This window comes from Dermacentor andersoni, chromosome 9, assembly GCF_023375885.2.
Source record: "Dermacentor andersoni chromosome 9, qqDerAnde1_hic_scaffold, whole genome shotgun sequence".
Lineage (NCBI taxonomy): Eukaryota > Metazoa > Arthropoda > Arachnida > Ixodida > Ixodidae > Dermacentor > Dermacentor andersoni.
This window is the reverse complement of record NC_092822.1, coordinates 65,479,936-65,493,285: the sequence shown is the minus strand read 5'-3', so window position 1 is coordinate 65,493,285 and position 13,350 is coordinate 65,479,936. Positions and strand designations below refer to the sequence as shown.

At 43.6% G+C, this 13,350-nt stretch overlaps 1 protein-coding gene across 4 annotated transcripts in view; it reads left to right on the top strand.

Annotated features, from left to right (window-relative positions):
* The first annotated feature begins 1,019 nt into the window (after window positions 1–1,019).
* Window positions 1,020–13,350, top strand: part of ArfGAP1 (ADP-ribosylation factor GTPase-activating protein 1) — a 69,466-nt gene continuing 57,135 nt past the window's right edge. For 3 of the 4 annotated variants that reach the window (XM_050176048.3, XM_050176049.3, XM_050176047.3), the window contains exons 1-5: window positions 1,020–1,078; window positions 4,777–4,865; window positions 8,142–8,251; window positions 11,181–11,352; window positions 12,772–12,953. In XM_050176048.3, coding sequence (XP_050032005.1) covers window positions 4,806–4,865; window positions 8,142–8,251; window positions 11,181–11,352; window positions 12,772–12,953 — 524 coding nt within the window. In that variant the 5' untranslated portion in view covers window positions 1,020–1,078; window positions 4,777–4,805. Of the gene's footprint in view, window positions 1,079–2,090; window positions 3,345–4,776; window positions 4,866–8,141; window positions 8,252–11,180; window positions 11,353–12,771; window positions 12,954–13,350 lie in introns of those variants that run through there. The other variant, XM_072284206.1, reaches the window with a different exon arrangement.

Genomic DNA, 13,350 nt, shown 5'->3' with positions numbered 1-13,350 from the left:
TGTTGTCCTTGGTAATGTTTGTTGGCTTTTCATGATATGACTAATAAAAATCGGGCCCCTCGGTTAACCCCCTTTGTTCTAGTTTATATATATATATATATATATATATATATATATATATATATATATATATATATATATATATATATATATATATATACGGGAAACTGTTAAGATCAAACTCAAAACATATCACAGAGAATATAGTTAAGTCATGTTCACTGTGACTTTCTGGGATCATGGGTAAAATAGTATCCATATCAAATGCAGTACTGATCACATATATATTTATAGGTTATGTTATCACCACTGCGGCACGCTGTCACTCAGAATATGTATCCATAATTGAAGCTAGGCCAGATGCAATCTTACATTAACCATGATATGTGCGTCAAGCTCACTATGAGAATACCATATTGTTGCATAAGTTACTGTACGTATAAAGTACAGTCCAGATAACAAAATGTTGTGGTTAGAATTAATCAGGAGCGTTATGATTGACACATTCGATCCCCTTCCCATAGCCTCTCAACCGGCCGTCTCTTTAGTCTGAAACTGTAAATTCGATACGATGAAGCTGGATAGGAGTGCAAGATGTTGCAGAGCACTGAGCATCTTTAAAGATACGTAAGCGATTAAGAGCCTCAATAAATGCTGAAAAACTAAAATTTAAACATATATTAGACCATCTGTAATGACACATACTGACACAAAGGAACAATGTCTAAGCAGTTTTGACGGTGCAGTTTAGAACCGAGTATAAATCACGAGATGAGTACATATTATAGCAATGTTAAGCACGAAGAATATTTAGCGCACATATTACAACGCTGACCGCGCGCGCTACAACCGAAACCAAAACCTTATTCTACTTTAGTGCAGTATAGTTGTGTAAGGCAAGTACACACTTCAATAAATATAAGTGTACGTGCAGGTTAAATGTTTTTGACACTCGTTTACGATTCTCTATTCTAAAAAAAAAAGGCATGCACTACGAAACTAGTGTGATGTTGCCGCAAGTCGCGGCGGCTGCAACAGCCATTCCCCGAGTTGTCCGTGCTGGCACAGAGACCGTGTTGTAAGTTGAATATTCTGCTTATCTCTTATATCCTTGACAATTTAGTTAGCGTCTTTTTCGAAAACTGATGTCGCGTGGTGACGGTCCGAATCTTTTGTTCCCTGTCAACTGCTCCCCCATTCGTCCCTGCACTGCTCCCATTTGCCGCGGACGTCAAGCGGACTCGGCAACTGTCTCGCCAAGGGAGGCTACGTCAGGCCTCCCTTCGAGCTGTCGTGGTCATTCAATCGTTTTGGGGCTGGTCTAGTCATTGCGTCTCGGAAGCGGCGTCTCCCGCTCTAAATCACCGAACTCTTGGTTTATCCGGCAGTCATTGTTAGCATCTCGAAGTCCGTCTTTCAGTATGTGTCGTCCGCTGCGGCAGAGAGGTGTTACAGCTGAGCTGACAGGTGTAAAGGGCCACCAAGCTACGCTCGGACGGTAATCACTCAAATCCGAGCAGTGAGGGCTTCGTTAGGCACCTGCCTCGTTCGTGTCTGGAATTGCTAGTCATTCGTCACTGCTGCGCGGTCAGGTGCAGCTATTGGTACAGAAGCGCGCTCCTCGTTTCGTCCGTTTCCTCGAAAAATAAACGGGAGCAACGCGACGTAACGACCAGCATCTCCCCTCACCCCTCCCTTATTAAAACTGCCGTGAGCTCTGGATCGAGACGGACCGGTGAAAGAAAAGCCGTTTCCGGTTGTTTCTCACGCGCGCCCTACGAGAGCGGCGACAAGAAAAAGGCAAAAGTGTCGTGGTACCCGCGTCGCTCGTTCTCGCTTTGAATACCGATATCTGTGGCAGCGCGCCCGATGCGATCGTGTGGCCGTTACGTTTTAGCCAGCGGGATGCGGGGATTCTATTTATCCTTGGCAGTTCCTCGTTTCGATATGGAGACAGAGGCCGTGTCGGGCGAATGTGGAGTTCCAGACGTTTTTTTATCACTTTCGATTAGGCGTTCATCCCATCTCGAAATCGGAGCACATCTTCACTGCGACCGGTCTCGCCGTGACGTCATTTTTCGAGTAAGGGGCCTTTCGTAATCAGCTTTGCGTGGCCTTTACGAGGACTTACTGTTCTGCCAAGCGAAAATATCACCAAGCCGTCCGCAACGTGCTGTCAAATCTGCAGCAGCGAAATTACTGCGATCGTCAGCCGAGCAGTTTCACTTCGGTTTGAGTTTCGGAACGCGCAGTGCGTCGTGTTCCGAGAACTGGCAGACGAAATTATTCGGCTGGTGTAGTTGCCACAAACAAAAGCGCGATATTTTCGTTTTAGGAACGGCTGGTTGTTGTCGCTTGCTCTTGAATTGCGACGAAGAGGTGATGATAGAGATGAAAAGCGCTTTGTGGCAAAGATACAGCACCTGCGAGTTCGCGATAAAAAAGAAAGAAATAGGCAGTGTTGATAACTGCCGACTGATAGTGTGATGCCGTAAATGTCGCGCACGCGATTGTTGTACTTTGACTTCCTTCCTTTTCTCAACCTTTAGTCGATGTTCTTGCAAATATGCTAGCACGCGAACGACGCTCGAAGTTTCAGTGTTAAACACAAGTCCGGAACTAATCGAAGTTGAAACCTGAAAAACAAATAAAAAAAGAAAAGGGCGTGCGCGATCACGAGCGACATAAACGGAAGTGTCATAAAACGCCGTGGCTCGTAGCTGTTCTTGTAATCTTTGTGGACAGAAAGAAGAAAAAAAAGAAAGGGCCTCGTTCGCCCGAAACAGATGCGGCGAACCGCGAGTGACGTATTCGTCGCCGCCGTCGTCGTCGTGATGGTGGTGACGTCGATGCCTCCGGCTGTGTTCGTGCTGGTCTTTGGCTATTTACTTTCTTTTCCCAAACGCACGTTCTTGCGGCCGCAACGCCCAACCTGCCACCTCTCGCAGCAGCCGCCGCCCTCTGTTGTTGTTGTACCGGCTGGAATTTCTCGTGCGTGCTCTGTCATCCACCAACACGTCCCCAATGTCTGCCTTGACCTGTCGGCCGTGAAGGGCTGCCTAATGGAGAGGGCTTTTGTAATGTTGTCACACGTGCTACAGAGTTTCTGCGCGTTGGTTCATCCTGTTGTGCCTCTGGTGCGGGGATTGTAAACTGTGCAGCGAGAAGCACTTTTGATACGCCCAAGCCGAAAGCGCTGCAGTGCTTCCGGGTGACCGTCTGGTGGCCTCTTGGCTCGTGGCAGTGACTGACATGGAGCTCACCTCACCACGGTCGATGACCCTGCCTTTAATGTTATGACCTCCTGAACAGTGTCTTTGCACCTCCTTTGAGCATTATGCCAGGTGGAGCCTGCCTACCCGCAAACTTGCAGTTAAACCTGCTGGAATTCCTTGTGCATGCCCTGTCATATTCCTATGCGTCCCCCAACATCTGCCTTTACCTGTCAGGTTGCCAGGAAGGTCTTCTTAATGGATACTGCTTTTATAATGTTGTCACACATGCCACAACACTCAGCTCGCTTGTTCCTTATGTTGCATTCTGGTGTCGCTCTGGTTAAGTGCACAGCGACGCACTTTTGGTACGCTCAGAAAAAAAAAAAGTAGTAGTGCTTACGGGTCACAGTCTAGTGACTTTTTAACTTGTGGCAGTGAATGACACTGAGCTCTCTTCGACGCGGTTGACGACCCTGATTGATGTCATTGCCGCTGCTTTGAACATCACGCCAGCTTGAGCAATGTCGCAGACTAATCTACGAGATGCTTAACTTGCGTTTGTGCGGGTAAATGTGGAAATTAGTGCTAGCACAGATGTGCAATATGTTTGGAAGTGTTCTGCATACTATGTGGTTTCCATTTGCATACTCAGTGTGCAACCATCTGTTGCAGTCTGCTGTGCTGCATGGCTGATGGAACATATGTAAATGTTTTAAGCAGGGGGTTAAGATTTGTGTCTGCTTTCAGGCTGTGTGCATAGTGCATAGCTCCTTGCTGGCCACGCCGGGGTATGTTTTAGGGTGAGTGGGGAAGTTTAAAGGGGCACTAAAAGAATTTAGTTCTGTACCAGTAAATTACCCTTTTAAAAAAAGAACTAATAATAATAAAAATTTAAAAAATGTCGTACTGCCAAGTTCCTGCACCAACTCATTGTGAGACCGTGGATTTTGGCAGTGTCTGATAAGGCCCAGTTATAATTCGTTAGTGGTAAAAATCAACTACACTGACCTCTGAAGAAGCCAAAGACTGATGTACCGGCATTTAAGCGCGAAATTCAGGAAATAAATCTTTGAGCTTCATTTTCTATTCTAATAATTGACCTATTATCGTGAAATTAACTACGATAGAGTTTTTAAAGAATACTTTATCAGTCTAAAGCACTTTATTCTTTGGCTTTAGTGACCCTTGTTTGAAAAACTTCGCTGAGGGTGTGGATGGAGTACACGAAGGTTGTGCAAGTTGCTTTCAAGTACATTATCTGGGCATGTGAATGAGTCGTTTGCTTTTCGCTTTGGTTGTGGCTGTATTTTAGTTACCTTTTCTTGAGTAACCATTTGCTTTGTTTTCCGTAATGCTACTGTGTTTGCTGTTCTTTATTATTTTCAATGATAATGTACCTTTTTTTTGTTTTTTGTTCTTTGCTGTAACTTCATTAACAAATACTTTTGCTCTGTTAGCTTTTCATTTGTTCACACATTCCCTCTCTTACTTTTTTTTTTATCCTTTCTTGAAGCTGTGCGAGTTGCTTTGTTTTAACTGCTTTTGCTCGTTGTCTTTACAGGCAGCTAGTCCCCACAGAGGTAGACCACCATGGCTAGTCCACGAACGAGAAGAGTCTTACAAGACCTGAAGCCTCGAGATTCAAACAATGTGAGTCACTACATCTTTTGTTTTCACCTCATTGTGTGCCTTGGATTTTAGTATCATGCATCTGCCAACTCTCCTGTGTTTTTCGTTAAGTTCACGAACTTGAGTTTGTTTCACGAATCTTGTGTCAAGGTTTATGAAAAATAAGTTCTGTTCGTGAATAAGTTTTGCTTGTCTGTTCCCAAAGTTTCTATTGGAAGGCTTGTGATTGCAAGAAAAAGAAATGGGCATGGGCAGGACATGTAATGAGGAGGGAAGATAAACGATGGTCATTAAGGGTTACGGACTGGATTCCAAGGGACTGGAAGCGTAGCAGGGGGCGGCAGCAGGTTAGGTGGGCAGATGAGATTAAGAAGTTTGCAGGGACAACATGGCCACAATTAGTACATGACCGGGGTAGTTGGAGAAGTATGGGAGAGGCCTTTGGCCTGCAGTGGGCGTAACCAGGCTGCTGCTGCTGCTGCTGCTGCTGCTGCTGCTGCTGCTGCTGCTGCTGCTGCTGATGATGATGATGATGATTGTAAGGGAATGTAGGAAGGGCACTAGTGTTGTGCACGTTTCTACAGGCAAGTTCCTGAAGCAGGCGAAATCAGCAATGCCAAAGCCTCTAAGAAGGTCATTGGGATCTAAAAACAGTCTGTTGTTTGTCAGTACTTGCTGTGCCAAGTTTGTTTGTGCTTGTGTGCTGCATCTAAGGGTAAATTATCAATAATAAGCGGCTTACGTATTCCTGAAAAAGTTTGTGTACATGGCTAAAAAAGGTGTCCTATCCCCCTCCCCCATTTTTTCTTGGTGTTGTTTATGGAAGATTTTATGAATTGTAAAGTTCACACGTTGGCAGGTATAGTATTGTCGTAACTCTAATGGAGACATTTCATTTTGAGTGGACGGCTGAACGTTTCTATTAAAAACAAAATAAACAAAAAGAGAAAAAGAAATAAATTAGGATTGAGTTTATACATGTCCTCGGAGCCTAAACAACAAATGAAATCATAAAGGTCGTTTCTCTTTATAAAAAAAGAGACTTGTAAACAGGCTTGCAGATGATGTGCACCATTTTTTCAGTTTCAATTTATTATTCTTTCAAGATACATAGCTGGTTGTTAATAGTATACAGGCGAGGTTCCCAAAGTCAAACCACTGCAGCAGGACCTTCGGTTAACAAGATTGGTACAAAATGATTAATTAATACAGCAGTGTAAAATTATGCAATATATAAGTAAATAAAAAGTGAACGAAGTAGTGAAAAGGAATATATTGGATTCTTATACAATGAGTCACACATGAAAAAGAATTGCTCATTACCAATCTAAATTGTTACAACCTATTTAATAAATGAAGTAGACACTTTATATACAAAGTAAGTTAATCAGGACAACTAGTTATGCAAAATGAAATTATTAAGTTCATATTTGAATGCATGCTGGGATGATGATGATGATGATTTAAGAGCATGGGGTAAGTCATTCCACAGTTGAATTGCTGAGAAGGAGGAAATCATTGTGGCATTATTCGTGTTGCATTTAGGTAATAGAAAGTTGTGATTATGGGCAAACCTAGTGCTATTAGTATTTCTGAGCAACCTAGAATCTATCAGTTGAAACACGAGCTGCTTGTTAAGTAATTTAAAAACAGTGATAAGTAAATTAAATTTAAACAAGCCAGATGTAGGAAGAATGAAGTTAGCCTGAAGGAGCGGAGCAGCATTAGAGTAAAAAGAACTGTTGGTAATAATGCGAATGGTCTGGTTCTGAATGTGCTGTACAGACGAAAGGTGACACTTATATGTATTTCTCCATGTGACTATGTGTGAAGGTGAAGTATAAAGACAATATGGCGTGAACAGAAAAAAATAGACGAGATTTAATGAGAGCTCCTATTACAAAAGCAGTTTTTTGTCTAACATAAGTAGTATGATTATTAAACTTCAAGTTACGGTCCAATTTTATGCCAAGGAAAGTTACACAATTGGCCGCTGGGATTAAGTGATGGCCTATGGATACTTGTGGTAGATAAGGGAGAACTTTTTTGAGATGATTTAAAAAATCATAAACTGAGTTTTAAGCTGGTTCAAAAGCAGTTTTTTTTTAAAGAACACAATTGAATAACATTGGTAAATTCGTTGTTCATTTTAGTGATTAGCATTGTTAACGATTTGTGTTACATGGAAATGGTGGTATCGTCAGCATAAAGGACAACGTTAGGAAGATTAATGCAGTCAGGTAAATCATTAATGTAGATACAAAACAATAAAGGCCCAAGTATTGGGCCCTGCAGTACCCCTTGATTAATGACTAACATTTGAGTAAACTCCACCTGTGCAGACTTGGATCAAGTAAGTAATTCTTTAAAAAAGTTTAAGGTGGGCCAGTGATACCAAATGATTCTAGTTTAGTAAATAATGTATTATGATTAATGGGGTCAAAGGCTTTAGTAAAATCAAGAAATACAGAACTGACGAAGTTGCCATTGTCGATGGAAGACTTTAAGAAATCGATTCATGATAGTAAAGCTAAGTTAGTTGAACTACCTTTTGCTCATTTTGCCAATTACCTAAGCAGTTCAGGTATCTATTCAGTGGGGCTATTGAGAGTGGAGAAGGAAGCCCTTGTAATAGCGGCACTTGGGACAATGTGATAACTGTATGTATAGCACAAACGGGCATGCAGGACGACAGAGGAGACCCAGACGCAGTGAATAAACAATCAATTGTTAGTAGCGCTGTGTTTTCATTGCCTTGGTTGTTCTGCGTACCCTTTTGTGCTATGCCTACTGTTATAGAGTGCTAACTAGTCTAGCCCACCAGTCTGCTTTTTTGAACAATAAGATAATTAAGGAAATATGTATTCTCATTTCTGAAAGGTACCCTTTTAGGTTATGTCTTAGTGCTCAAGATTCTAAAGGCATTACACATATTCACACCTTCATTTTCTTTTGTAAACAACCTTTTTCCTGCAAAATAAATACAGATATTATAAACACTAGCACAGAGTAGGCATCAACAAAGTAAGCAGACATGCACGTAATGGGGCTATTGAAACGCTAGTTGTTTCAAAAGCTCTGCATGTAACTACACAGCAAACGTAGCAGTGAAACACGAAGTGTTTCAAAAGTGCACTCTGGCTGAAATGTTTCAGCATTTCCTGTTAATGCTTCTCCAAATGTTTTGCAAGTTCCTGCCTAATCGTAACAGCTTCACACCACAGAGCCTGCTTCGTCAATGTGCCCTTCATCTCATCTCACCTTTTCCCTGCTCTCTCTGCTGCTGTCTGCATGCAGAAATGCTTCGAGTGTGGAGCACACAACCCCCAGTGGGTCAGCGTCACCTATGGCATTTGGATCTGCCTGGAATGCTCTGGAAAGCACCGGGGCCTGGGCGTACATCTCAGGTGAGCCATTAAGACTTTGTTGCCCTCTCTCATGTTAGAGTAGAGTCAGAGTAAATTCTACCGCACACTTTGTGCATGTGAAAGGATCACACTTTGGCCAGGACATGTAATGTGAAATGTTTGCCAAGGTATTTTAATTGGTAGTGACTACAGTGACGGGGCCCGGTACTTTAACATCTGCACTACAGTGACGGGGCCCGGTACTTTAACATCTGCACTACAGTGACGGGGCCCGGCACTTTAACATCTGCACTACAGTGACGGGGCCCGGCACTTTAACATCTACACTACAGAGACGGGTTCCGGCTCTTATCCACATTGGCATATGACAAAAATACGAACATATATGTGGACATGTTGATATAAGAACGGTAAAGGTGGAGAATAGCGTTCTTGCGATTTCGCTAAGTTCCATGTTTGGGGCCTTCCTGCATGCACAATACTTTTTTTTTGCGCATGAATATTTTCTCAGCGATCAGTGATACATCTTGCGTGAAGGTTGGGCTGCAAAGTGGCTTCTTCGTAGCGCGTAACTCGTGGAGAAATGTTTAGGAATTTTTCCCAGAATAAGAAGACAACAAAAGAAATATTACTTAGTGTTTGAAACAATACAAGTTGTTAGGCTTACTGAGAAAATCCTCAAGCATGACAAAAGAATTTGTGCATGCAGGAGGGCCCAAGACTTGGAACTTTGCGAAATCGCAAAAATAGCATGCTCGATTTCTTGTCGTATAAAACGTTTTCCCAAGAAAACTAGAGCGTTTCATGCAGCTAAGGGTTATTCCTTTGTGTCAACATATTCGCCCATCACGTATAAAATTCTACAGAAAACAAAGAAAATGGTATAGGACTTTGATTAGCGTAGTCTGAACACGCCCATATTGAAAAAAACTGCATAATTTCGAAAATTTCACACAATTCCACCAAAACCACACCTTACTTTTTGGCGTAGATGTGACAGACACATATTTAAAGTGCAGCCACTTCAGGCACATGTCACACCCAATGGCGTTATCATGAACCCTTTGCCGGCATGCACTGCATGTCCACAAACTATGATTGCGCTTCTGAGTGACTGTTGCAGTGAGTGCGGCCCGCCCATCATCGGTGAATTGTTCCGGATTTCACCTATCTCAACTCTGTCGTCCAGAACTGCTGAAGGAACTTTCTCAGGAGCGACTTCAATTTCTTTTTCACCAATCTTGTGTCCCCTGATAGCCTTTGGAGACATGGAAGAACATACCCTCAAAAATAAAAGCACAAAATTTCAGTAAAGCACTACGATCATATTTATGAGCTATAAACCACTGATTTGGTGCCTGTATTCTTGCTTGGCGTTCTCTTTGCTATTTGATAATTTATGTAACTGGTGAGGGAGTGAGTGAAACAACTTTATTTGGTCCACTATAGACGTAAGCAAACTCAACGTCACCTGGCTAGGCCCACTCGGCGACCATTTGTGTAACTGGTGATAATTTTTATGCATGCTGTAAAAAATTCTTTTTTTTTCTGTTTTTAATGTGCTAATGTGTTGCATTCATCCTCTGCATTGATCCCCCTATGCTTGTACCGAATGTGTATTATATTTTGCATCCGGACCCATCCACTAGCCTGCGGCTATTGGGTCCAACAGACTTTTGCGTATGCACTGTAACACCTATGATGATGATAATAAAGAAACAAAGTTTACTGGAGTGGAAAGAGAACGGTACAAAGTGCATTAAAAAAAGGCATGGCATATGTTGATGCTTGCATGTGTAGCACCAGACAATGGATACTGTACTGGATTAGGAAAAAGAAGCAGCAGCTCGCTTAGAAGACCGATAGGCATCCAGTGCGATGCAACTTGAGAAATAATGATATTGAAGCTTCGAAGACTGCAGAAGAAAAGAAAAAGAAAACACTGAATTATCGCGACGGCACAGTACAAGTCACCGTATAGACATCGAAGTCCCTAGCTATAACGAAATTATTTTTGAACAGCTCTGATAGTGTACATGCAACAATGGTTGCTTGCATACGGTCAAATGCTCATATACTACGGCATAAAGCTCACGGCACGGTGCGAAAACGCTCTCGCAGTGAAAGCGAAACATTGTGTGCGGACATGCATGCAGACGGGCAGTCGGTCACCGCGAACCCGTGCGATCGCTGCATTGAAGCTTCATTCTGTGATGCTCCATTTCGTTACGCAGACGGCCCACTATAAGAACATACTTCACATAGTTTCCTCTCAGCGATTGCAACCTTTAACGCAAGAAACCGGTTCGGGGGAATCGATCGCGGCGACCGCTCGCAGTGTCCCAGCTTACCGTACGTAGTAAGTGAAAAGATAGCGTCTGTGAACCATTCTGTGCCTTCTGTTTGTCCAAGATTATTATTTTAAAGGTAAGATGCTTCTGTCATTTCAAGAGTACTTGCAAACATGTCCAGGAGAGCTCCCGCGTAGTATGTTTATTTAGCGCCAATGGCCAAACCTATGCGGAGTGCGCAGCGTTATCCCTCAGACTACGCACATTGCTACGCAAGTGAGGCACTTCCGAAAGATGGCGACTCCGTAAGTCCTCCCCCCCAATACCCCGAATACCGACATCGTTATAGTGACGGCCCCGTCGCTACAGTGTTGTTAAAGTGAAGGGCCCCGTCACTACAGTGCTGATGTTAAAGTGCAGGGCCCCGTCACTGTAGTGCAGGTGTTAAAGTACCGGGCCCCGTCACTGTAGTCACTACCATTTTAATTTGATATTACTAAAGTTGGTCTTGGAAAACCAGACCTGCTGGTGTCATCGGCATTATTGTGAGATTGTGACACAAAGCCAACTTTGATAACCTACTTGGAACTTTTGCAGACACCTGAGTGTACCATGGACTGCACTTCTAGAAATACCAATTACAGAAGCGCGTCCCTATTTCATTCTGTTATGTGCAGTTTCGTGCGGTCCATCACGATGGACAAGTGGAAAGACCTGGAGCTAGAGAAGATGCGTGTGGGCGGCAACGACAAGGCGCGTCGCTTCCTCGAGGCCCAGCTGGACTGGGACCCCACCGCGCCCCTGGCCCAGCGCTATGACTCCAAGGCTGCTGCACTCTACAGGGACAAGGTATGGCTGCTTGGCTGTAATGAGTGGAGTTCTTTGCAGCATGATTGGCTGTCCCACGCAGTGCAACATGTTTAGAAGCACTGTCGAGTGGCAGCGTAAAGTTTGCAGTCCCAACTGCATGTGCAGAACTACGCAGAGCTTGTGTTGTGGTCATCACCTGATATTGCTGATTGCCATAGCTACTGTCTGGGAACAGTTCCAAATGCCATATTCAAGAACGCTCATGTGAAGTGGAGAAAGGTCATTGCACAGAGTAAGGACATGAAAGAAGAGCTCAAACTAAAGTAAGAGAGCTCAACGTTGCCAGGATTCCACAGAGCACACTTTTCAGTGATAGAAAATGCCAGTGACTACATGAGGCAAGCATAAGTGAATGTGTTTGGGGCTGTTTTCAATGTGTGTGGTTGCCTGTGGCTCAAAAACAGTGTTTCCTTGGTGACTGTCTACATTCACAGTATTTTGACTGCTACATTTCTTTACAAAAATGTGGCTTCATTCCAAGTGTACAAGGACTTTTCGTAGACATTGCTGTACAGCTCCCCAAGTTTTAATATTAAAGTGTTATGGAAGTGTCAACTGACATGACGGCCAGAGCCGCATCACCGCGCACACCCATAAATGCAGCAATGGTTAGCTCATACATGGAGTTCATTATCTTGCCAGAGAATTGTCTGCTAGGCCATTCCATTCAGCTTGGTATAGCCCCTGCTGCCTATCCACTTGCAAAGCAAGCAGGAACGCATAGACATGCTTTTAAGGGAGCACAGCATAGCTCCCATCTGCTGCATTTGTCATCTGCCATGGCTCTCGAGTGCATATAGTGGTTACTGTAAAGGCTTACAAGTAATAGATTAGCTGATAAACAGGAGTAGTGGACTGATTGGTATAGCCTATCAGACAATGTTCAGATAGGAAGACGATCTACACACATGCGCTTACCCTCATTGCTTTCACAGATCCTTTGTGACACAGTTCTGATGTCATGCTAGTCAATACTCCTATGAAGTTATTAAAAGCTTAGATGGCTGTGCTTCCTTAGTTCTGTTGCACTTAAAGAAGCCTTCTTTCTTGTCATTGGAGATGAAAGCTGCTACTGGCAAGTTTAGTTTTAGAGGATAACCCACTGGAACAGTTTTTCTTATCATTATACTTATTTCATGATCACTGACAATCTGCCTTTTTTTTCTTGTTATAGCTTCTTGCATAGCCTCACTTCTGTGTGTAATACGCCCTTATGGCTTTGTTAAATTGCTAACCCTCTTCATGGTAAACACCATTGTTATTGACTTGTGCTCATGCCAAAAATGTTGTCTAGCGAGTTTTCTGCAAACAAATGTAGCAACCTCTCCTGTTCTGGTTGTCCTGCTTCCAATCGCCATGCTCGGAGATGTGCTCTGAACACCCATGGTCTGCGTGCAGATTGCAACAGAGGCCCAGGGCAAGACGTGGTCAGCCGAGACGTCATCTGGTCGGCACCACGTGACACGCACATTCCCCAAGAGCAGCTCAGGTCCCGACCTTAAGCAGAGCTTCGGCACGGGGTCGTCGCGCTTCGATGACTCGGGCAGTCGGCCCGAGGACTGGAGCGGAGGCTACCAGAGGTGGGTTGAAGACGTGGCCACATATTTTGTTGATGTCTAAGAGTGCGGTTATAAACCTTGTAGCTGTCACAGAGCTATAATATTACCGAACGTGGCTTCCTCTTCAGTACAAATTGTCCTGATTGTTGCCCCCTCACTATCGTTGATTGAGAATAAATGGTGGATTCCTCTTCCTCCAAATTCGCCCAAAACATGTGACTAGCGCAGCTAATTTCTTAAACCATTGGGCAATTCTGGTGTCTTTAGGGATGACGAAATGTGGCAAAACAAAAGCAGCAGGAGGTACACTAATGAGTTGTCTTGGCCTGAACAGGTCTAACACAGTGCACCAGGTGTTGCCCTGTCTCACAAAATTTTCTTCACGCTTGTGTTCCCACACGTTAAACTAAAGGTCTTC